Source organism: Atta colombica, unplaced genomic scaffold (genome assembly GCF_001594045.1).
Source record: "Atta colombica isolate Treedump-2 unplaced genomic scaffold, Acol1.0 scaffold118, whole genome shotgun sequence".
NCBI classification, from domain to species: Eukaryota; Metazoa; Arthropoda; class Insecta; order Hymenoptera; family Formicidae; genus Atta; species Atta colombica.
Window position 1 is genome coordinate 139,481 of NW_017259204.1, and position 25,773 is coordinate 165,253.

General features: G+C 30.0%; 1 protein-coding gene across 3 annotated transcripts in view; it reads right to left on the minus strand.

Moving 5' to 3' along the window:
• LOC108694203 (ER degradation-enhancing alpha-mannosidase-like protein 3) overlaps positions 1–25,773 on the minus strand; it is a 44,958-nt gene extending 19,185 nt beyond the window's left edge. Inside the window, exons 1-10 of one of the 3 annotated variants that reach the window (XM_018203567.1) lie at positions 24,861–25,773; positions 24,733–24,778; positions 23,816–23,916; positions 23,638–23,677; positions 23,446–23,558; positions 23,135–23,288; positions 16,242–16,370; positions 14,402–14,573; positions 6,275–6,432; positions 5,342–5,446 (exon numbers count right to left, since the gene is read on the minus strand). In XM_018203567.1, the coding sequence (XP_018059056.1) occupies positions 5,342–5,446; positions 6,275–6,432; positions 14,402–14,573; positions 16,242–16,370; positions 23,135–23,288; positions 23,446–23,558; positions 23,638–23,677; positions 23,816–23,916; positions 24,733–24,778; positions 24,861–24,982 (1,140 nt within the window). In that variant the 5' untranslated portion in view covers positions 24,983–25,773. The remainder of the gene's footprint in view (positions 1–5,341; positions 5,447–6,274; positions 6,433–14,401; positions 14,574–16,241; positions 16,371–23,134; positions 23,289–23,445; positions 23,559–23,637; positions 23,678–23,815; positions 23,917–24,732; positions 24,779–24,860) is intronic. The other 2 variants (XM_018203566.1, XM_018203568.1) reach the window with 2 other exon arrangements.

The following is a 25,773-nucleotide window of genomic DNA, read 5'->3' on the forward strand; positions in this document are numbered from 1 at the left end:
TGAGATTTTTATCGTTTCTTAGTCTAATATAGTGTTCCAGAGCACGTCGTGATAACATCTGCTTTCATAAAAACTGTGCAATCTGTACTTACGAAATAATAGTCCACAGACTAGTAGTTTGCACGAAGAAACAACGCAGAGTTCTTAAAATTGGAATTAGAATTGTCTAATTGTCAAAACATTGTTATACAAAAATTTATGTGCGCGTGAGATGTTAATGTACTACTATTCTGTATGTAGTGACGTATAAATCATCTGTCTATAAATCCTAGTTACACTATGACTAATCATCTTTAGAATGCTCTTAAGTTTTTCTATGTGTCAGATGTCAGGGTCTCAGGGTTGTAAATTCGTGCTCGCTTGCAATGGACAATGTCACCTGTCGACGGCCTGTCGCAGTGTTGCCAGTCATAGGGAATTCTCTGTATTCGTAGGGACATTTAATAACAAAAATCACGTAGAGAGGATTTGGCTAAATTTTTTTGGTAGGAACATTTTAATAATTTGGCAAATTCTATGCGTACGGTAACCGACATAAATGATGTCCTTTGGCACAGCAAGGAAGAATTCCTTACGACACTGGCCTGCCATGACCGGTGATCACACACATTAATGAATCATGTGTGTCGAGAATGGTTGCACCCTGTTGTAATTGTTCACTACCAATCATAGCGACTTCTGCGTAGTGAGTTTTTTCAATTTTTTTCTAGCTGTGATTGGCCATTAGGTTAGCAGCCGAGCCGCCGCGTGCCGTTTACGCCCATTCCCTCTACATATAACGTGTTATAAACCTGTGATGCTATTTGGCTTCGCACAACTCACAACTCAGAGAATCAGCCTCTCCACTTTTGCTCCACTAATTGATGACGCCACGTTCGGTTAATAGAGAGCGGCGTCAATTGGTGAAGCAAAAGTGAAAGGGCTGATTTTCTGAGTTGCACGAGATCAAATATGCATCACTTGTAAACAAGCGCGAAATGGCATCACTTATGACTTCTGCACACTAGACGTAGCTTGTCACGTGGCAAATGCGACACGGTAATTAATAAAAGAGCTATAACTTATTAGCTATCGCATCACATTTTGCTGCGCGGTAAGCGTTTCCACATTCAGTGTGTAGAAACTATTACACAGTTGGCTGATTATCTCAATATCTTGATCACAGTTGCCAGATCTCTGGTTTTCGTTCGGATTACAGTTTTGTGATAACAGTTTTTTTAAAACTAATCTTCTCTGGCTGATGGAAAACAGATAATGCTCTTTTTACGTTTTTTGAAAAACGCATTACAACACAATTTTGAAAGTAGCAGGCAATCTTCAACAAGATAAATGAAATCTCCAGGTTTCAAGCCGGAAAAAACTAACAACCGTAATACATCGTGAAAAAAACACAATGAGTTTCAGCAGAAGTTTTTGCAACTATTTTACGATTGTGTGCTGATATAAGACCATTCTTCTAGAATTTAAAAATATAATCCAATAGAAGAAAACTTGCAAATTTGCAAAATATATATTCTGCTGAACACAGCCTATGTCTTAATACACCATTAAGTGTCAATTTGTGAACATCGCAACTCATCACTGGACGTGTTCAAGTTGACAAAGAAACTAGCCTGCTCGCCGAGCAAATGAACATGATTAGTGAGTTCCTATTTATCGATCCAACTAATCACATTCTATTGCATGATAAGCAAAGTCTACTAGTAGCTTTGTCCAGCTTAAATGCGCCGAATAGGCAGCAGACTCATATAGTTCAGTGAAGACTTGCAGTTATTGATATTCTTCTAAATCTAAAGTCTGATTGGATAATCTAGAACAACATATCAGTAATAGCGAACGCTCACTCAACTGTTGAGTGTCTGCTGAATGCAGCCATTGTATCAGGATGTTATTTCATTTGTGCGTTTTTGTCGTATGACAGATTTATACAAAACAGAGAAGTCCTCGGATATCTCTATCCCATAGCCAATCAATAGACTTGAAAAATTTGTCGTGTTTTTTGTATGACAAAAACGCACAAATGAAATATCACCCTCAGTCATCAATATCTACGAGTGAATTTCAGAATTATAACTACTCACTAAGCGCTCATGCTGGTGATCGTAGTATATATCCTATATATCAATTGCCGCTTTTTCTAGCGCGATGTTTTGGCAGTGAATCCAGCAGGTCTATTCTGCTGGATATAACTTTTAATGAAGTTTTGTTATCGTTATCGTCGCATCTTTGCTATTATATACGCATTATATACGCCATTAAACGCACATCTTTTTCGTCGTATATCTATGCGTTAAAATAATAACAAAATTTTGAAAGTGCGACCTGATGGAAAAAGAAATAGCGAACAATAATGAAAAGGAAAGAGTAGGAGCTAACTAATCAGAATGATTGCGTTTCGCTTTTTCATATTCAATCAAATTCTCCAGAAATGTCAGATTTGATACAGAAGTCACGCGAGTGTCAAATAGAAAGTTTTTTTTAATTTTTTTACTTGATAATATTCTATATCTCTTATTTTGTATTGAATAATTATCACTGACATAGTATCATGTTGAAAGATTTTGCATTTACATCTAAGCGGGGATTTGCTTGTTATGCAAAAATGTAAGAAATATCCAATTTTTAAACTACTTGTATATCGCTGAAGATGGTCCCAAAATGTGATCGAGTTTTGAAGCAAGCTGAATATAATTATATTTAATTTTAATTAATTGTATGTTGAATTTTTTTGTTGTAAACTAAATACCGCGCTGTGCTTTCATTTGCTCTATTTAAAAAATTTTTTTTTAGTACAAAAGATATTCGTAGCCAACGGCAAGCATACTGGCTCATAAATTTGCTTTGTTATTAGATGTCAATATTCAAGTAAATGAAGAAATTATTGAAAAATATTAAAAATTATTCATTGTGTAATGATGCTGAATCAAGTTTTTAGATTTTATAAATCCGTTTTCTTTGTAATTCGCTTGAATAAATAATTACGGATTGGCTATTTAGTTTCTGTATCTCACTCAATGTATAGAAATAAAATGTATAACAAATCCATTTGAATCCGTAATTATATATTGTCATTTACTTTTGGTATTATATCCAATGCACAATGTAATGTATAACTAAGGGAACATTTATACTGGCCGTACCTAACCTAACCGTAACCTAACCGTATGCCGTAATCTGTAAGAGTGACCAATCACATTCGAGTATTTCTCTCATTCGACTGTAAGAAGGGAATACTCAATTGTGATCAATTAGTCACTTCTTACCAATTACGGCATACGGTTACGATCAATATAAACGCTCCCTAATTTGAATTTATTGTGTGGTTTAAAGAATTGTTTAACAAGGGAGACTTCAAGGGAGAAACCCTCAAGGGAGAGTCTGACAAAGCAATGTTCAAGTTTGGTGCAGCCATTGGTGCAGCCATTATGCTGCAAAAATTATGTCATTCTTGTTTATCATTCAGTAAATAACAAAGTTATGAAGTGACTTGGGTGTCATTCGGGTGGAAACCTGAACATAGCTCTGAAAACGCTTTATTTTAAAATTTACTATCACAGTTCGCATCATCATGACGAACGTTTTCTAGATTCTCCCTTGAGGATCTCTAGAAAGATTCACCAACTACTTAGTCGCCGATCTCGACAAGGTATTGAAAAGCACACACCGAAATGATATACACGAGTTGTTACTTACCGAACAAACCCTGTGTGATATACAGAGCGAGCGAACATCATGGATCCACGACAACAAGATAATTTCTATTTCACAATCCTGGTCACGATAGGTGCAAGTTATATCTATGGATCTCCCTATCGCCTTGGATCCGTAATGTTGTACGTACACTCTACAGTACTAAGGTACTTTGTTTGGAAAGCAATGATTCATATATCTGTAATCTGTATGATTCATATAGATTCAGAAATTAAAATATGCTAGTCGCCCGTGATCCTAGTAAGTGATGTATCGTTGGAATGTACATCGAGGTGATTACAGATATATGAATAATTGCTTCCCAAATGATTCCAGTATACTGCAGAGTATACAATATTATAGATCCACGACGACAGGATGATTTCCAGATATAATCTGCACTATCATAGCCAAGATTATATCTAGAAATCATCCTGTCGTAGATCCATAATGTTGTACACTATATACGACACTTGGATTTGTTCGGCAAACGACACATATATATAATCTTGATGCGTTTTCAACGATATATCACTTGCCGAGATCGGCGACTAACAGTGAGTCTCCCTTGTTAAACAATTCTTCAATAATCACATCATAAATTTTAATGAATTAGTCGTACATTGATTACGTTGTGTATTGTGTATGGTACCAAAAATAAATGACCAATATGTAATTACGGATTCAAGTGGATTGGTCGTATTCATTTCTATGCACATTAGGTGAGATACAGAAAGTAAATCCGTAATTACTGATTTAAGTGGATTACAAATAAAAAATCAATTTGTAAAATCCAAAAACTTGATTCGACATCGCTTCAATGAATAACTTTCAATATTTTTCAATAATTTCTCGTTGCGCTATATGCCATCAACTGGAAAGCAATATAAAAATACAGGATACACGTATATAAGTGCTTGTTCCAATACAAAATTTGACAAGTTAGATAATGTAGAAAATGCGATGATAATTTCATGATAATTTCATAACCTCAAACTGTGCTTCGTCCATATGTAACATAGCACATGTATAAAAAATAAATTTACATTTATTCGTATCTTTCTCGATTGTAAAATCATTGTTTCTTAAATTCGGATTATCATATATTTTATTATTTTATATTTTATTATTATATTTTATTATTTAAATGTATTCTCATATCCTGCTGCGACTGCGAAAGAATAAAGTTTTACGATGATGAATCCAAGTACAAAAAAGGAATCATTCTAATTGAATAACTCCTTCCTTGTTTTCTTTTCATTCCGTTATTTCTTTCTTCATCAGGATGTACTCTAAGGCCGATATTTCATATGTCGTACGACACATAAAATATCTAATTTTAAGATCTTTTTTCACCAATTTTTGATTGCATTTGCAAAAGTGTATAGATATACATCTAGTATACATCAATCTAATGTATATGTATACATTTTATTAATTTCCAAAAAAATTTTAGACAAATATAGAATGCCCCTTTTATATTATCCCGATTTTCTGCGATGTTCATGAAACATTGGCATTTAATGATGTATGAAGATACGGAGATAATTAGTAAATAGCGGAACTTCTTTGAAAGTAACAAATAAACTTTTATAAATTTTTGTGTGCCATATGTATGCCATAATTATTCATTGTAATGTGTAATATATACCTGAAAATCGGTAGTGAATGCTTCTGGTATAAAGTTATGTCTCTGCATAACCTGGTACAACATTTCATGCGTTTCTACGGCAGGTTTGATGTCACCTTTAAGAACCTACAAGAAATTGTAACACGAAATGAATATGTGTAAGATATTTTTTTAAATTAAAAAATTTCAAGATTGCCACAGATCTAAAAACAAAAGGAAAATAAGGAAAATCAAGAAGTCATGGAAATTTAAATTGGTCATGAAAAAGTTGAAAGAGTCAGAGAAAAATATAAAAAAGTCTGGAATTTTTTTGAACTTTGCTCAATTCCCTTAAAATGTTTTTATTCCAAACAATTATTATAATTTTTTAAAATAATACATCTAACATTTATAGTCAAATATTGATTTTCTTAGTCAGTTTTGCAAACTATACTAGACCATGTATCAGTTATTATGTTAAAAGAAATGTAATTCTTTTTTAAGTTTAGGAATTAGACATCTCTCAATGTCAAGTTTTTTATGGTAATTTTCATACATTTAACACAAAACTTAATTCACTTTAATTAAATTTTGTTATAGTTAAGATAAATATTTTATTAAATATATTTTTTTACTTCAAATAAAATTTAAAATTAAAATAGTCAAAACAATTTTAATAAAATAATTGAAATTTGTTATTCAATATTTAATCATCTTTTTCCGTTGTTTTGTATTTTTTTTCCATTACTCATTAATTTTTTATTGGTATGAATTTATATCCAAGATTTCATTATGCTAAGCTTCTAAATGTATTGTTTTTAATAATATAAGATAATTTTCTTACAATTCCCAAAATGTCATTTACATATTTGATATTGGAAAATTTTCCATTGTCGTCTAGAAAACCTAGAAAAATCAGGGAATTTCAAAATTAATTTCCTGTGGCAACCTTGTAAAAGCAAAATTAAGTTATACCTGCAGACCTGGCCAAAAGGCCAATAAAGCGTCCATGAAGTTTTTGGAGTTGGTATTCGGTCTATGCATATGTACATCCAATAACATGGGCCCCTGACTAACATACTTCATTACGGCTTGATAATGCTTATTAAAACGACCCAAGTATTTTTCATCACCTATATATAATGTAAAATATATAGATGCTTTATATGTACACATACATAAATCATAAAATATATATTTTATATATTTTATTCATACATAAAATATATATTTTATATTTATTTATGATTTAAGTTTAATATTTTCATGCAGAAGATAATAACATAAATTGATTAAGGCCTATGCCTAATCGCGCCAAACTGAATATGTGATTCATAGCATAAGAAAAAAAAATTATCCGTATATTTTCGTTTTGCAAAATTGATTGTTTAAATGATAATTGTACAAACAAATTGGACTTGGTTAGAGAGCGTGTGAGTGAGTGCATGTATGCGAGTGTGTCTTAGCAATTTATAAGCGAGTTTAACGAAATACAGTCAGCGAGAGGATCAATTGTGAGCTAATTAGCTTGTTAGAAGAGGGAGGTAAGCGAGCAATTGGAGGAGAGGTTTTTGGTGAGTTAGAAAGTATCAAGGTAAGGAAAGGTTAAGGAATAACGGTGAGAAGAAAGAGAGATGGCAGGCGTGAATAAGGAAAGGACAAAGTAGACAAGCGTTTATTGACAAAGGATAATTCAAAAGTAGATTCCAAAAGTGACATTTGAGAGTGACCAGAGGAGAAAAATATAATAGAAAGAGTAAAAGTAGAAGTAAATGAAGAATTGTACAGAGGTGAGGAAAGAAATGAGGTGGAAAAAGAGGTAGCTAAAATAAGAAGGGATACAAGAAGATGTGGATAGAGAAAATAGAAAATTTGAGGAGAAATTAGAGAAGATTATGAAGGAATTGGAAACAATAAAGAAAGATTTGTCAGAAAATAATAGGAAAATAATAGGAATGGTAGAGAGTCTGGAGGACATAAGAAGCTTAGGCAAGACAAATAACGAGGGGAATGATTATGATAACGAGAGAAGAAATGTAAGCAGTTTTGGAAAGAAAGGAGATAGCTCAAGGGTAGAATCTACGATAAGCGAGGGAGGTTTAAACTGCAGGGAGATGTTTTAAAGAAATGGGTTTCAGATAATAAAAAAGAGTGGAAAAAAATATAATTATAAAAGGAACAGATATACCGAAGAGGATAAAAATAGTTGGGAAAGAAAGAGGAAAATAGATCAAAAAGTTTATAAAAGAAAAATTGGGGGTAGAATATAACATAGTTCTTCTCGAGGATAAATGGAACAGTAATAGTAGGAAATGAGGAGGAAAGGAGTGAAATAATGAGGAATAAACAAAAATTAAAATGAGATAGGATTTTTATTGAAAATGATTTAAGCTGGGAGGAAAGGAAAATTCAGGAGAGGACTAATGAGTTAAAGAGCAGAAAGGGCAAAGAAAAGATATAAAAGTTGGATTAGATAAAGTAAGAATAGATGGAATATGGAAGGCATGGAATGCAATTGAGAGAGAGAATGAAGAAAAGAGGAAGGATAAGGTAATAAAGTAAATAAAGGTGAAGAAACAATAGATGAAGGTGAGAGGGGACAAGCAAGGGGGATAAGGATAGGGAATCAAAATCAAAAGCAAAATTTTTGCATAAGCCAAGAAGGATAATAATTTAAGAAGAAGTAAGATAGTTAGAAAAGGAAAGAAACAGAAGTTAGGGATAAAAGGAAAAAACATGATAGTGGAATTAAGCAAACAAGCAAAATAGGAAAAACTTCAAAATAGGAGTAAATTGGAAAAATAAAGAAAAATATTTTGAAATATAGCAGGAGAGGAAAGGATTTGGATTTTTGAAGTTATATCAAAAAATATGATTTTGTACGTTTATGCGAGGTTAAACGAAAAAAGATTGAGATGCAGTGAAGGATAGATTATCTAAGATACATGTATGGGATTGCAGTTATGCTAGGAAGGAAAGAAAGAGAGGCAGGGCAAGCGATTTTATAATTGGTTTATAATTGGAAAGAGAAAAGGATAGGGAAATAAGGAAGACAGGTTAATTAGCAAAGAGTGGGAAAAAGTAATCTTGTCAGAGTTAATGATGGGTGGAGAAAAGATAGATATAATCTCAGTATATAGAGAACGAGGAGGTTTGGATATAAAGATAGAAAAGATTAAGGAGGAATGTACAGAAGGAAAGAATGTAATTATAGGAGATGATAAATGACAATTTAATATTAGAATTGGGGAATTAGGAGGAGAGGATTTTGGAGAATGATGGAAGGGATGTAGCAACGAGGTGATAGAAAATGGAGATAGAGGTTTTGTAGAACTGATAACGGAGTATGACTGGCACATTCTGAATGGAAGATCAAGAGGCGACTGGGAGGGGGAATGTACGTATGTAGGAGCAAGAGGTAGCTCGATAATAGATTATTATGGTTAACGATAATATTTGCGATAGAATTGTAGAATTTAGGATTGACATAAGTGGACTCGAACCACATGCCACTGAACTTGACATTAGAGGAAGGAACTGTTATAAGGTTGGAAGAAAATGACGTGGAAGAGGACCGGAACGAAGAGGAAGTATCATCAAGGAAGAAGAAATTATCGTATGAAAAAGAGACCACAGAAAGCAAAAACACGGAGTGATAAATGACGAGGAAGATATGGATAAAGGTAAGAGAAATAATAAGGAGGAGATAAAAGCTATGGGAGGAATTAAAACAGATTATGTTCAACAATGTCGTGAAGAAGAAAATCAAAAAGAAGAAAAAGTACATAGAATATAAGGACTGGTGGGATATTAGCTGCTCCAGGAAGAAGAGAGAGGTGAAGAGAATATGTAGAAAATGGAAAAATGGAAATGAAAAACGGGAAAAAAATATTTAGAGAAGAGAAAAGAGTTCAGAGAATTATTGCAGAAGAAACAAAAAGAAAAAAGAAATGAAGAGAAGAAGGAATTGAAAGTTAAAGAGGGAAGCAGACGTATGGAAATATATTAATAGGAAAAGAGATAAGAAGATAGAGAAGATAGAAAGTAAGAAGAAAGAGAATAACATAAAGGACGAAGAATGGAGGAAATATTTTAAGGAGTTATTGGATTGAAGGCTGAAGAGATTGATAGGGCGTTACACAAGATGAAGAAAAAAAAGACGGCAGGATGGTGTGGAAGCCTGAATATATGCAGGTGAGGATTTCAGTCCTTCTTTTTCACTTTCTTCTTTATTTATATCTTCTTCTTCCTTTAGCTTAGAGAGCTGATTGGTGCTCTGCTGTACTTTATTTTCATCCTCTTTATTTTCAGTGCCGTCCAAGCTCCTTAAAATATTTCCTCTATTCTTCTTTTATATTATTCTCTTTCCATATCTTCTTATCTCTTTTCCTATTAATATATTTCAATACGTCTGCTTCCCTCTTCAACTTTTTCAATTTCTCCTCCTCTTCATCCCTTTTTTAAGAGGCTAGTGGAACTACTATAAAAAGTGGAATACAGGCAAGATGCTACAAGATCGAAAGGAAAATATAATATTGTCTCTCTATAAAAGAGAAGACGAGGAGAAGTAACAAATTACAGGGGTATCTCGTTATAGTGTATAAAATATGCAGAAATAATATAGATTAGAAAAAGAAATGGAAATCAAAGTATGATTCCGAAAAATCAAGTTGCATTTAGAAGAAGAAGATCAATAAGGATAATATTTTCATATTGACGCATTTGATACAGAGGAAAAGAAATCAAGAAGAAAGAAGGAGAAAAATATATATATGATGTTTGCGAATTTAAAAGCTGCCTTTGATAAGATGGATAGAGGCAAACTTTGGGAAATTCTTAGAGGCAAGGGTGTAAATGAATATTTGATAAGGAAGATAGAGAAGATATATATAACGAAACAGAAATGAGGATAAGGATGAAGCAATGATGACGCAACAATTCAGAACAATGAAAGGAATAAGACAGGGCTGTGTGATGAGTCCACTGTTATTCAATTTATATATTGCGGACATAGATAATGAATTAGAAAAAAGAGGGATAAGAGGAGTTAGACTAGATAGGGATAGAATATGGTCGTTAGTATATGCGGATGATTTAGTTTTAGTAGCTTATAATAGGGAGGTGTTACAAGATGATCAGCACGTTAAAAAAATTTTTGGAAGGGAGGAAACTGAAGCTGTGCAAAGAAAAGGCGAAGCTAATGATGTCTAGAAGAAGGGAGAGAAAAAGGAAAGAAATGGAATAGAGGAATAAGGAACTAGAAGAGCTGTAGGAATTTTAATATTTAGGTTTTAATTTAGAAAAAGGCATATTAAAGAAATAAGTAGAAAAAGAAAAATAGTAGCAAGAAAGATATGGGACTTAGGAGAAAAGCTATGAAATGACTTTAGTAGAAGATGGATATTTAAATATTTGGTACAAAGTGTAATGGCATATGGAATGGAATTATGGCTGGGAAGAAAAAGGCGAACTAGAAAAGATAATAATGTTAGACTACGTGGATTACAGGTGGATTTTCAAATTAGATGTCTGCACCCCAAGATGTGTAATTATGAGGGAGCTGGATAGACTCAAAGGATGTTTGACTCAAAGGGGTTTGAGGACAAGAAAATACAAGGAAAAGATTAAATTTGGAAACACAGGTAATTTGGTCAGAAAGTGCTGGGAGGAAAAACAAAGCTATTTATATGGAACGATAAGTATGGAGAGAGAGGATTATTATAATAGCAATGAATGGGAATTGAATCTAGGGAAGTAATAGGACAGGGGAACGAAAGTTTTGAAAAAGATTTAATAAATAGGGAAAACGATTTACAAAAGCAATTGGAAAGGGAAAGAATAGATAGGTCAAAATATAATAAAAAATATAAAGAGAAGTATGGAGAATAGGGTACCAAATTATTTGAGGGTAGAGAATATGGAATGGAAGAGAGGAGATGAAATAAGAGCGTTATTTAAATTAAGATGCGATAATTTAGAAGAGAAGAATAAATACTGGCTAGGAATAGAGGAGGGAGAATGTCTTTTCTGTGGTGAAAGAAGATAACCTCATTATGTTAAAGAATGCGAGGAAACAAAAGTTTTGAAGAGTTAGGGAAGGATAAGGATAAGATTGTAAGGAATTTAGGAGAAGATTTGAATGAACTTAAAGAAAAAATGCTAATAAAATTATGGAAAGACGGAGAAAATAATAAAAAGAAAAGAAAGGAGAAAGGAAGAAAAAGATATAAATAAAAATTAATGTAAAGACAAGGTAAAGACAATGAATATTTTGTGAGCTTAACAAGGCTGTGAGTATAAAATAAGATTGTAGTGTAGTATAAATAGTTAATTATAGTCAGTTATAGGTAATTTATTATCTATTTATAAGTTAAGAAATTGTATTGCATTGTAATGAGATCAATAGAAAATAAAAAAGATAGGATGTAGATGGAACGTGCAGTTAAAGAATATAAGGGAAGAGAGCGAGAGTAAGTTCGGGTAAAGAAATGCTATGTAGAGATAAACGGAAATAAGAAATGGGATATGGATATTAATAATAGACTGATAAGGAGATTATTATATATGTGATATAGAGATTATGTATAGATAAAAGAGAATGTAATAGTTTAAGTAGTTGTAAGAGGCGGGAGAGGAGTGTAAGTGTGAATAAGTATTTCTGTAAATCAAGTCCCTTTCTTGGCTTGTATATGTTGAAGTGTAAATAAATTCTATTCTATTCTATCGTTTAAACTAATTGTTTAAAAATGCACTTTTAGTTTTTTAAATATGGGCATTTTTAAACAATTTGTTATTTAAACAATTGTTTTTGTTTACACAACAATTAATTTTGCAAAAAAAAAATACAGGTAATTTTTTTTCGCTTATGTTATGAATCACGTATTCAATTTGACGCTATTATGGCTGTATTAAACATGGGCCTTAATGGATTAATGACAGAAAATGAAATGTATAATTTTAATTGTTTATGTGGCACACTTTTTTCTATGTAGGCGAATTTCTGAAATCTTGCAATTTTTTTTGAATCACTGATTACAAATCTGAAGTCAGATTTTTAAAATTCTAAATGACAGATTCGATACGGCTGCTAAAAGCTGAATAAAAGAGTTTTGAAGTTTCAACTCCTTTCTCGGAAACTTTGACAATCTTTTTTATATCATATTCATATTCAGCATATCCTATTTACTAAGACAACCTTACATGATAAAAATGCAAGAAATTTGTAACTTAATGTAATTTTTATCTTCACACAACAGATACTTTTTTTAGTGAAAAATTTAAAAATTCTATAAAATTCTAGAAAAAAATAGATTATATTTTGGTATATGCAGAATATTTAGAAAAATATTTAGCCTCTTATCTTACCAAGAAATCACATTTTTGTAAAAATCGGTTTTTCAATTTTATTTTTTTTATAAATAATTAGAGAAATGAACAATTAAAATAAAGATCATGGAAAATATGTAAAAAAAAAAGTATTAATGTATAAGAAAAATGTGAAATCATATAATAAGTTTTATTAAATTGTGAGCATTACATCACAAAAATGAAAAAAAAAAAGTATAAGAAAATATATTTCTCATTGTCACACAAAGGTTAAAATAAGTATGCACGCACGCACGCACGCACGCACGCACGCACGCACGCACGCACGCACGCAAAGTACAAGGTACAGTTTTAATTTCATATCATTTTAACATTTGTAAATCAATATTTCTGAAAATCTGAATCCATTTCAATTCATTTTCATTTACTGGGTAATCCGTTTTTATTTTAAAACCATCTTAAATATGTCCATCTTGAAATGTTAATGCAGTCCTCGGATTGACTTATGACATCTTATCTTAAGATTGACTTAAGACAGTTTTAAATGTAAGAATTGACTATTACTTGTATTCATAGTTAGGCCTTATATTTAAGGCTTCCTTAAATTTATCTTTAGCTCTGCGAATTATTTCATTGCTGTTAAGCAACTTTAAGTACAAGGTCTGATTATGAATACGGACATATAAATATCGACCTATTTCTTGCACGAAGAAAGATTCAGTATCAACTTCATGAAATAGGTCGGTATTCATAGTTAATTCTTACATTTAAGATTGTCTTCTCAAGTCAATCTCAAGATGTCGTAAGTCAATCCGAGGATTGTATTAACATCTTAAGACATTATATTTAAGATGGTTTTAAAATAAAAACAGACTATGAATACCGCCCCATATCTCGTCTTTCACGATTGGTAGACTGCGCACTTAGAGACAACGCAGAGCAAAAATAAGCGTGGTTTGGCCAAACTGAGCACATCACGTAATTCTTTCACTATGACCACCAACTATGGAAACGCAGTACACTATTTGCACTGATGAATGATAATGCAAGAAAAAACCAAGAAAAAATACTAGAGTGACAGTGACACAAGCTACACGGCTTTTATTTTCCTGTCATTGCCATTCTAACCTTTTCAAGCACCACAAATCTTGAGCCAATCAGCGAGCGATTTGAGTTACGTGTTAAGTTGGCGACTCTCTGATTATAAGCTCTCTAGTCGTTGAGAGTACAAAATGGCGGATTTCAGGCACTGCACATGTGATGAAAATGCGTCCGAAAAATGAACATATCTTATTTCATGAATACTATTTTGAGATTTTTATATGCAGAATAATTATATAAAAAAATTATCTTACATAAAAAAATCATGCAATTTAAAAAATGGTAATAAACACCTCATGTGATCTTGATACCTATACTCAAGGTCAAACTAACATCTTTATCTTTCTCCTCTCTTTAAACCAAACAACATTTTTTGCTGACTTTCAGAAATAGTAATTTGTAACATTTTAAATTTGACTTTGTATATTCAATTAGAAATAATGCAATAAAAAAATCATATAATTTTATTGATTAATCATATAATTCTATTTGAAAAAAAAATTAATGTTTATGTTCTCTTAATTCTCTTAACCGACATTATAAAAAATTTATTGAACATATTATATAACCTTTGAAAAATAATTTTTCTTTTTTTTCTTGTTTAATTGTTCTATATTGAGAAGTGTAGTTGATAATTTATCTATCTACACACATACATAAAATATAAATAATTACCGAGTAAAATATATGCCTTAAGACAATATTCATAATAAGAGTCTATGCCAGCGCCGACCCCGGAATCTCTTCGTACCCAATCTCCAGAATTAACATTCAACACAGATCCCATTAAATCTGTACCACGATGTCTCATCCGCCATAAAACGTCCATAGCTTTCTGCGCTTTTTCCTAACGAAACAATACTTGTCATTTTAGTCTTAATCAGCAATCATTATCAATTATATACAAAGGATGCGTTTCACTTAAAGTTTGCTCGCGAGCATCATTTCATTCTTATTGTTTTCAAATATTAACCTTTAGACTGTCGAAAGCTTTAAAAAGTTACTTTTGTAGTTCTTGAGTGTGGATTAAAATACTGCCATTTTTAATGATATTTTAAATACTAATTGTATTAAACACATATGTGTACATTGTTGAAAATATATTAAAAAATATAAATATTGAAAAATATACAAAAAAATTAAAAAATATTAACAAGTAAAAAAATTATAAAAATAAGAAAATAAGAAAAAATAAAAAAAATAAGAAAAAATAAAAAAAATACAAAAAAATTAAAAAATAACAAAAAAGAAAAGTAAAAAAGAAGCTAGAAATTTTCTGTCCACGTCGTTAGCTCTGGATAATGCTAAAGAAAAGTTCTCTGTATGAAGCTATATGTTTATATTCATTTATGTTGTCAATATTATGTTTAAGGCTTTAGATTTCATAAATCTATGCTCAGAATTGGATACTAAAAACCATCAAATACACTATTTTTGAGAAAACAAATATTTTTTTTATACATTCTCTGCTTGGAAAGCCACTTTTGTGGCTCTGAAAATCTCGATATTCTGCGCCATGTGTATATTACTTTTATAAAGAAAAATTTTCAAGAAAAAACCATTAACCATTAAATTTTCAAGAAAAAATGCCGACAACCTAAAAGTTAAAGGATAAAAATGCTCGCAAGCGTGGCGTTAAGTAGAACGCTTCCAAAGTATAACAGAGCGATCGTATCAAGTTAATTTCTTGAAAAATGTTTCAGACAAGTTTTTTTTATTTCGAAGGCTGCATAAGATGATACCATTGATTCAACATTGAGTAGCATCATCAAGATCAGGGCAAGATCACGTAAATTTTTTTAATGAACTCCCTGTTTTACATTGCACATTCTCACATAGCTTGTCTCGAAAGCTTTTTAAAATAAAAATTTACAATAAAATATTTTTTCATTAAATACTTTTCGAGTTACAAGGCTTGAAAGTTACAGTATCACCAACATTAACATTATCCAAAGTATCAGACCCAATGGTTAAAATCTCTTAAATGTTATTCAATATCATAATCTCATCATATATCATTTGTCAAGATCAAAGCCATTAGAAGTTGTTCTTCTTATTTTCATTTTTGCACTAAAAATTTATTTTTACATGAAAGATAAGAAGAATAACTTTCAATGATCTTGATTTTGATAAATAATATCCAGATTATGATACTAAACAAACATTTAAGAGGTTTTAGCTGATGATCGGATACCTTGATACTAATGTCGGTGATACTTAACATTTGAACCTATTCGAAAAGTACTTAATGTAAAAATATTTTATTAATATTTTGAAATGCTAAGATAAGTTATGAGAATACGTAATAAAAAATGGAGGATGTTTAAAAAATTTAATGTAATCTTGCCCTCTTGATAACGGTCAAACTAATGGTACCATTTTATGTCCCTCCTCAAAGTAACAAAATTTTTATCTGAAACATTTTCCACGAAAATGTATATTTTTTAAGAAATGAACTTGGTACGATCACTTTGTTATACTTCGTACATCATGTCATATCCATAGAATGTTTTACCTCGAAAATCGGTTCACCTGTTAATCGAGATAAAGCGGCCATTTCTAATATCATACTACCTGCACAAGCAGTGCATGTTTCTCTTGATATTTCCACAGGAACTCCTTTCATGCCACGTTTCAAATTTATCTACGAAACACAGAAAATTCGATATACTGAAATTAAATTCAAGATATATTGTATATCTTATTTCTTTCACTGGTAAAGATGTAACAAATCCTTATACAAGAATTATTTTTATAAAATACTTATATAAATTAAAATTTTTAAATTCTTCTATTTCCAACATTATTTATTATTAATATAACATTAATTATTATCATTATGTGATTAATTATCTTTATTCTCCTCCCTCCCCCCCTCTCTTTCTCTTTGTCAGCTATCATACTGTTTATTTCACGTTATATATTTATAAGTGTGTACGCATTTGAATGTATTTTTGAGATGTATTGTTTATCAACAAAGAGATAGTGTTTATATAACGTTGCAGTGAAATCTTGTTTTATATTTATAATATTTACACCATAATAAATTCAATTATAGACGTAATAAGAATAAACTGCACATTTCTATTAAGTTGTTGAAAAGAGTAAGGCAACTTGAATTCTCTCTCTCTCTTTCTCTCTCTTTCTCTCTCTCTCTCTCTCTCTGTCTCTCTCTCTCAAGTATCGAATTGGAGAAAGATATTGATAGATTTGACAAGCTAATATGATTTAATTCTTGCTAAGAAGATGGAGCACAGCAACATGCTGAAATCACAGAATGCGCAATAGACTGCGCAAAACTGTGAATTGGGTACATAGACGTAATAGATAAGTAAATTAAAGGAACGGTGCAAAAGAAATTCGTAACTTTAATGTAACCATAACATAAGAAATCGACTTTGTACAATTGCTGGATTCACACTTGATTCGACGTGTGTCATACAACGCTCTGCAACCAATCAAAAAACAGGATTTTGTTTCGTATCGATATGAAATAAAATTCTGCTTTTTATTGGTTGCAGAGCGTTGTACGACGCACATCGAATTCAGTAAATCCAGAAAAAGCCTGTCTATGATATAACATTAATTTAACGGATCATCTCTAACATGAAGCAATAATTTTGTTTTGACAAAATTAAATGGAAAACTCAGTTATGCAATGAATGTTCAGCGAGTTAAAAATGTAATTCTTATGGTTATTAATTTGGTATACAATATTGCGGAAAAAAAAGAAAATAATTTCAAAAAGAAAATATTGGGTTCGACCAATATTGTTGGAACAAAAAGTTTTACGATAATTCATTATGTTTCTTGACAGTTTTGTTCTACATCATTTATTCGCTATCTCATCTGTCTCTGACGATACGTGCAAAATTGTAAACATTGCTTTAAATGCTTAACTTTGTAAAATATTCCGTACACTGTTAATACTCACGAAAATAAACCATTACATTTTATTCTTCAGAGGGAACATGAATTATTAATTTTTGACTGGTATCACAAACCAAGTTATTCAGGGAGATAATTGAATTTTTTCTCTAATCATCCAATCCCACAGAAGAGATTGGTCGACAAAGCAATATTATTATCTGATGTAGAGACCACTTAAAATTTGTAACATATTACTCAACAATTATCCGCTTGATTTCATTTTCATCATCGTCAACAAAAGAATCCAAAACCTTATGAGACAAAAAATAGAAGTGCCAGTCTGATGACATGAACTCACCTGACAGAACTTCTTGGTTCACAATTTCATATATATCTTCTGTTACCGAAAAATTCAAACAATTTAATAATAAAGACACGAAAGTTGGATTTTACAGCACCAATAAATTACAAAAATTTATAAAAGTTCAAAAAGATCTCATTCATCCAAGACCAATGTAGTTTACAGGATCAATTGCTTGGATTGTGATACTACATATGTGAGACAGACAGTTGAAAATTAGAATTGCCGAACATCGCAATTACTTTCATGGAATACGTCTACCCACTCCTTGATAACTGAACACAAGTTATAACAGGGACATGAACTTGATTGGAACATAATTCTTGACGAAGAACCATACTATAACAAAATGCCTAATCTCAGAAATGCTAAATAATAAAAAACAGAAAAACAGTCTTAACTTACAGACTGATACAGAAGGACTTCATAAGACTTACATACTGATTATAAATAAGATATGACTTTGCAGAAATATATCAGACCTTCACAGCAATCACAACAAAAATTCTATATATCCTTAATTTTTATAAATTTGATAAAAATAAACTAAGTAAAGAGCATATAAGAGTCAAAAACAGTAAAACTTTAATAAACACACGTCAATATACTAATACTTATTCTCGATCATATTCTCGATCATTATTCTAAAAATTTGTGATGGTATAACATATAAAATGTCTTACAACAATAAAATATCTCGATTACATGTTTCGGCTTCTTGAGCGAGCCATATAAATTTGATTAATAATTGATTACTCATATTTATTAATTTATTAATTTATATTTATTAATTTATTTTTTAATCACAATAAGTGATATAAACAATCTAACGCATTTTTATATACTTCATGCGATAAATGAATTTTAAAACAAATTCGTTATTCCATTGTAGAACTCACCATCACGATGCCCGACAGCTAAAATCTCTTGTTGTTCGGAATCATGTCCTGGATAACATTTATCAAGATTAAAGCTATTGGAGATTATTCCTCTTATTTTCATTTTTGCACTAAAAATTCATTTTTACGTAAAATGAAAATAAGAAGTACAACCTCTATTGGCTTTGATTTTGATAAATGATATCCAAGATATGAACAGTAAGAGATTTTAGTCGTCGATCGGATACCTTGGGTAATACTAATGCCGGCGATACTGTAACTTTCAAGCATTATAACTCGAAAACTTTATGAAAAAAATATTTTATTATAGTTTTGAAAAGCTCTCGAGATATGTTATAAGAATATGTAATAAAAAATAGGAGGTCCCATTTAAAAAATTCAAAATGACATTGCTCTGATTTTGGTGACGCCACCCAAAGTCAGACTAATCAGATCATTGAATAGATAGAGATTTAAAACTTTACAACTTTTGTCTGAAACTTTTGTCTTTGGTTTTTTCTAAAATGCTCTGTTTCTGAAATGGAAAAGGTGTACGGGTGATCCTGTATAATTAAAATTTTTTTCTTTTTTAGTATGAAAAGAAAAGACCTTCTACATATTATTAATAAATAGAATAATAGCATTAATATTAATAAAAAGGAGGGAGAAAGAAAAGAGAAAAATCAATTTTTTTAGCATTAAATTGAAATTCTTATAAAAAATATACATATGTACTTTTTATAGATAAGACAATAGAAAAAATAAATAAATATTTTGATAGATATATATAGATAGATCAAGCCAAAATCAAGTAGTAATTCGGAGTATAAAACTTTTTTGTTATATATTATATCAAAATCAAGGACACAGAACATCTTAACACAGTCAACACAGAGATTCAAATGAAAAATAATTTCTGTACGTCATCTAGACTTTATATCATTGCATCTTCGAATAGAACAAACTTTCAAGAATCTTAACTTTTCATTACCGTTGACTTATATTATATTCATAATCATGTGTGATAAATAAGCTTTGCGATTTTATTTATATTTTTTAAATACATGTGTTGAAAAAGGACCTTTGGTCACGAAATGTACCTTTAGATTTTTTATAAATGTATTGATTTAATTTTTTTTATATATCATTGTATAAGTTCGATCACTGACCGAATTTTGGATAGACCGAAAGAGTGAATTCTTCGATTTTATTGTCGATTGGTACATTACGGTATTTTGGCCGATTTCAAATATGAAAATTACAAGGTCATTTTGACGATCATTTGCGGCGCAATCTGGCTAAGCGTTACTATTCAGCATGCTTATTAGCATGTGCTGTTAGATGGATAGGATGTACAATTTCTTTATAACTTTTCACGTGAAGTGACTTCCCCCCCTCTCCTCTGCTTAGGGGCGCACAACTTCCACGTGAAGCGATTCTCATCCCACCTCCCCTCCTTCTGCTTAGAGGCGCACGATTTTTCATATGAAACGCGCGAAAAATATGAAAAAAATCATTTTTTTTAAATATTTGATTTTGAAAATGATCTTGTTAGAAATTTTCATTATAAAATGTGAAAAAAAAATTATTTTTTAAATATTTAGCTTTGAAAATGACCTTGTGGCAATTTTCATATTCATAATCACGGCATCAAAATACAATAGTATATCGAACGACAAAAAAATCGGGAAGTTCACCTTTTTCTGTATCCCGAATTTTTTGTATAGTTTATCTAATATCATTTCTAATATGATGTTTAATCAAAGTTTGGGATTTCAATAAATATTTTATTATATATATTGAGTTGGAGAAAAAGTTTTGCGGAATTTTGTTAGCTCAAAATTATATACAGAATATATTTATTGTGAAATTTTCAACTATCTGAAAGCTTAAAAGTTAGTTTTAAAAAATGTTCCTACGACTTTTTGTTATCAGATTACACGCAGATTAAATAAAAGAGCATTCTAATTTTGATTGCTCATAACTCCATTAAAAATCATTGTAATTAATAAAACAGATTTTTAAAGCTGAAACGTTGCTCTATCAAGTAATGTAATTGCCAATTTTTTAAAAATAGAATATACATTTGAACTAAAAATGTGATATACTGTCCTTTTTTCCACTGTGGTTATAAGGATATATCACATTTTTAACTCAAATATATATTTTACATTTAAAAAATTAGTATTAATACTATTTGATAGAGCAACGTTTTAGCTTTAAGAATCTGTTTTTTTAATTGCAGTACATTGATTTTTAATGGAGCAATCAAATTCAGAATGCTTCTTTTTATTTAATTCGCGAATAATTCAAGAACAAAAAATAATAGAAACTTTTATCGTAGAAATTTTTAAAAAACGATTTTGTAAGGAAAACTCCAACTTTCACAATAGATAGTCGGAAATTTTCGCAAATTTTGTTTAGTACATGACAGACTTACAAAATGAGAAGAAAAATTTCTCTTTTTTTTTAACTTGTAGTTTTCTATATACAAAAATTACAAAATTCACTAAATTAAAAAAATATAGTAACTATTTGAAAGTAGAGATTTCAAGCTTTAAAAGTTTTTTTTTAATTTTGATCATTTTTAACAAAGATATTGTATATATAATTTTGAACTAACAAAACCGCAGAACTTTTTCTTTAACCCAATATATTAGGTCTGTGGCTGAGCTAATATACACTTTTGGAACTTAAAGTGAGACAGATATATTGATATTTGTCGAAAGCAAGAGAGTTCTAGATCAATCTAGTACAGGAATAAAAAACAACCCAATTGTTACGTTTTAATTAGTTTGCGACAAACTTAATATCAATAATGGTCGAAGTTATAAGACTCTGACTTATTTCAAAAGAACTGATAATGACAACTACTGATAATGACAACTAAATATATTGTTGACAAATGTCTTAACAATAATTTTCAGATATTAATGAAGATTCGAAGATATCATCCGTGACAGCCTAAAAAGTGTTAATAAAGACTAAAGACGAATTAAGTAAACGCTTGATTTATGGTCTTTAATACGTATTTTTAAAAATAATCTTTTAAGTTTCTAACTAATGAAAACTATACCGATTTATTGGGATATGCTGAGAATCTCTAACAATATGTCTACTAATATTAATTTATATTCGCACAAAAAAAGATCTATTCATATTTTAATCACTTTTGCATGCACGCATGTGTGTGCACAATTGCATGTACTATGTAAACTGTGACAATATACATTGCCAGTACTGAAAATCTATAGTTTACGTTACGCATACAGATTCTCAGTACTGACAATGTATATCAGAATGTATGTATATGGCCATAATATGAAAAACATTCGAAAAATTGTACAAAATGTACGCATACGCACGCACGCACACACATATAATTCTATTATTAAGTAGAATTCCATCCTAAATTCTTATACAAATTATACATTGTTTAAAGTCAACTTTAGATATAAAAATATAGAATGATTAGAGATATAAAAAACGGTGTTTTTTACTTTGGAAAAAAAAGATCAAGCAAAACTAGTTTTTTTCTATAAATAAGGGTATTTTTGATCAAATTATATAAAATTTATAAAAAAATATAATTTCAATATAATTCTTTGAATTTCAATATATTCTTTTGAATAATAAATATTTTATATTTAAAAGTTAAATAAATAATTATTAATACAGATAATGCTTTATAAGCATAATAGATACTGTTTTGTTGCTATTAGTTATAACTGTACTCTATATTTTAATTATTTTATATTCGATATTTTATTTATTTTAAGACAACATCCCAATATAATATTGATTCAAGAGTAATTAAAGATTCGATGAATGTTGTCTCACAAATTTAAATTTAGAATGTACAATTACAATCACAATATATGACAAAAACAGTGTCAATTAGTCTAGTAAAGTATTATTTGTATTAATAATAGTATGGAACACTTACTTAACTTTTAAAATTGAAGTATAAAACATCATTCAAATAATAGTGAAAGATAAGGTATATTTATAACCATCAACATTACATTATATTAATCGTTATACTATATTTTAACTTTTTAACTATTTTTATACAGAAGTCTTACGGATAAGTGCAAAAACTAAATTTTGGGACAATAGTACAGAGTTGAAATCATGAAATATTAAAAAAAATGTTAAATGTAAAAAACTGTCGAAGCCAAAGGAAAATTATTTCCCCAATTTTTTTATCTTAAAATTCTAGAATTTTTCCGTCATTTATATCTCTAAGGCATGATAATATTCAAACAAAATATATTTCATATTGTGTATTAAACTTACTCTGCCATATGGTATTCCAGTAGTTGTGTTAAATGCAGGTAAAAATCTGTAACCTAAATCTTTAGCCAAGTCCAGAAGTTCTCCTCTATACCATGGCATTATATCAGCTCTCTGTTGCAGATATTCAGCTAATATATGACCACTAAGAAGACCTCTGTAAAAAAATAAGTTTATGACATTTAACATGAAAATTCAACATCTTATAATAAGAAATAAATATATAAGTACATTTTAATTACATTTTTAACATTTATAAGTATATTTTTTAATAAATATATGTAAATAATTTTGATTGAAATGGTTTTACTCACCCAAGCATTCTAATATTCGTTTCAAATAAAGAAACAATAACATCTGTATCAAAGCTTACATCTCTAGCAACAAGTTTGACTGCATTCTCGAATTCTTCCAAATCTCCCAGTACCTAATATACATAAAATACTAACATATAAATAGAATTTGTTCTACGTGATACATTATACATAGTACTTGTTACAGCTTACCACTAATGTATCCAGTGTATCTACCAAAGTAAGTGAAAAACTGCAAATTATAATACATAAATTAAGTTATAATTCTAGCAACATGAATAATTATCAAGAATCTAACAAAAGCCTAAAGCTCACAAAAATACAATCACAATTTTATGTAGATATTTTTATGTACAATTTAACTTCTTACTTTCCCAATGTAGAATCTATATCACCCCTATTAGGTTCAGAGCCTCTATATCGTCCTTTACAGCTTAACGGCATCAGTTCATCAGCAGGATATGCATTATCCTTGAAAAAATTATAGCAACATTTTCAGATGGTATTCATGCTGATTCTTGTTTAAAACTAGGGATGCATCAGATATCCAGGAAATATCCGATCTGAAATATCGATGCCGAAATATCTGACATTATCTAGTTCTATCTAGCCAGATAGTTGGATATCATTAGTATCTGATGATATCCGATTGAAAATTTATATCGATAGTTAGCATTACTAATACAAATTTTATTTTTTTCAGCTAAATCTTGCCCAGTTTATTTTTCCTCTTTTTCATTTCAAATTAAGAATAAAACATATCATAAAATTATCACAATTTTTCCCTTATTGCCCTTTTTTGAATATTATTTTCCAGATATCCAAAGAATTATCTGATATCTAATTGATTGAATAATGACCCTATTGGATATCCAATTAATATCCAAAAATATGAAAAAAATGATAGAAGATATCTGATAATTTTATGATCTGGTACATTCCTATTTAAGATTTTAAATAGATTCAAGGCAGTCATGAACCAATTAGAGAGCCATGTTATCATCTTAAGGCATTACTTAAGACAGACTTCTGTTCTTAAAATAAGAATAGAATGAATAACAGTCTTCAAGTATTTTGTTTGTTTGTTTTGTTTGTTGATTCTATATGAAAATACTTTTTTTTTGTTCAAAATAAAAAAATATAAAATATTTTTACAAAATTGTTTTATCTCAAATACAGACTAGAATTATTTCTAACTTATATGTATATGCATGAGATATATTACATTTGTCAACCAAAATTATTAATCGTATAAACCAAGAATACAATATATCAAATATTATTTACCATATATGCATTGTATGCATGATAAAACATGTCCCTTGCTTCTTCTCTATAAAATATAATAACACAAAATATATAATCCATAAAATAAAGATTTAATCATAAAATATAAGTAAATAATATATATATACTTTAAAGCTTCTCTTTCTTCCTTATTCATATATTCTGATGGATTATCTTCAGATATAGCCCATAATGTCTGTATACTGCATCCCACAAATAACAGTCCCCAAATAAGAGCATCACAAGCCATTGTTTGCTAAAAAAATAAATTTAAATTCTCTTTTGTCAAGATCGCAAACTCCTAATAGTGCACATGGTCCATCAAAAATTTGTCCAACTAATCTATCTCATTTCAATGATTCCATCATTATGGAAGTATCAACGGAAATATACCATTCCCTCAAGATTTTTTCTGTCTTTCCCTTTTTGTTTATTTCTATATATTTTTTTCCATGGGACATTATCGTCTTTCAAAATCAAATTGATACATATCACATTGCATCAAATTCGATGAAACTTGCGAGTTTTAGTTATAGATCTGTCACTTCAGTCAAATGGCAGGAATAAATGTAATTTTCATCAAACTATAATTATGAATGATTTAAGTTTAATAAATCATTTATCGAGTCTCTTCTCTGATAATCGATATGTTAAGATTGATTAGAATATAACTGATGAACAGAAAGATGAATTTATAAAATGTTATAAATTGAATTATTGTTATCGGAAGATATATAAACAGCAAGCGGTAAGGACAGCTGATTGTGTATTTTCATCAAGGCCAGATGATGTGGCTGCAGTCAGTTTGTCGACGTGATTCTTCGTTTTGTAATACATATATGACCTTCACCAATATTTCACCAATTTTCCACGTAATTAAATTGTTCACTCCTTGTTTTCGTGATGATCTCGCCGATTTTCGTAAAAATACACTAATTCTTTATATTTCGCTTTGTTAACTGAAGACAAGTGATAGCAATCTCTCCACATCGTACATGATTATCGCCATTTAATAACCTCCAATGACTCTAAGTCCAGACC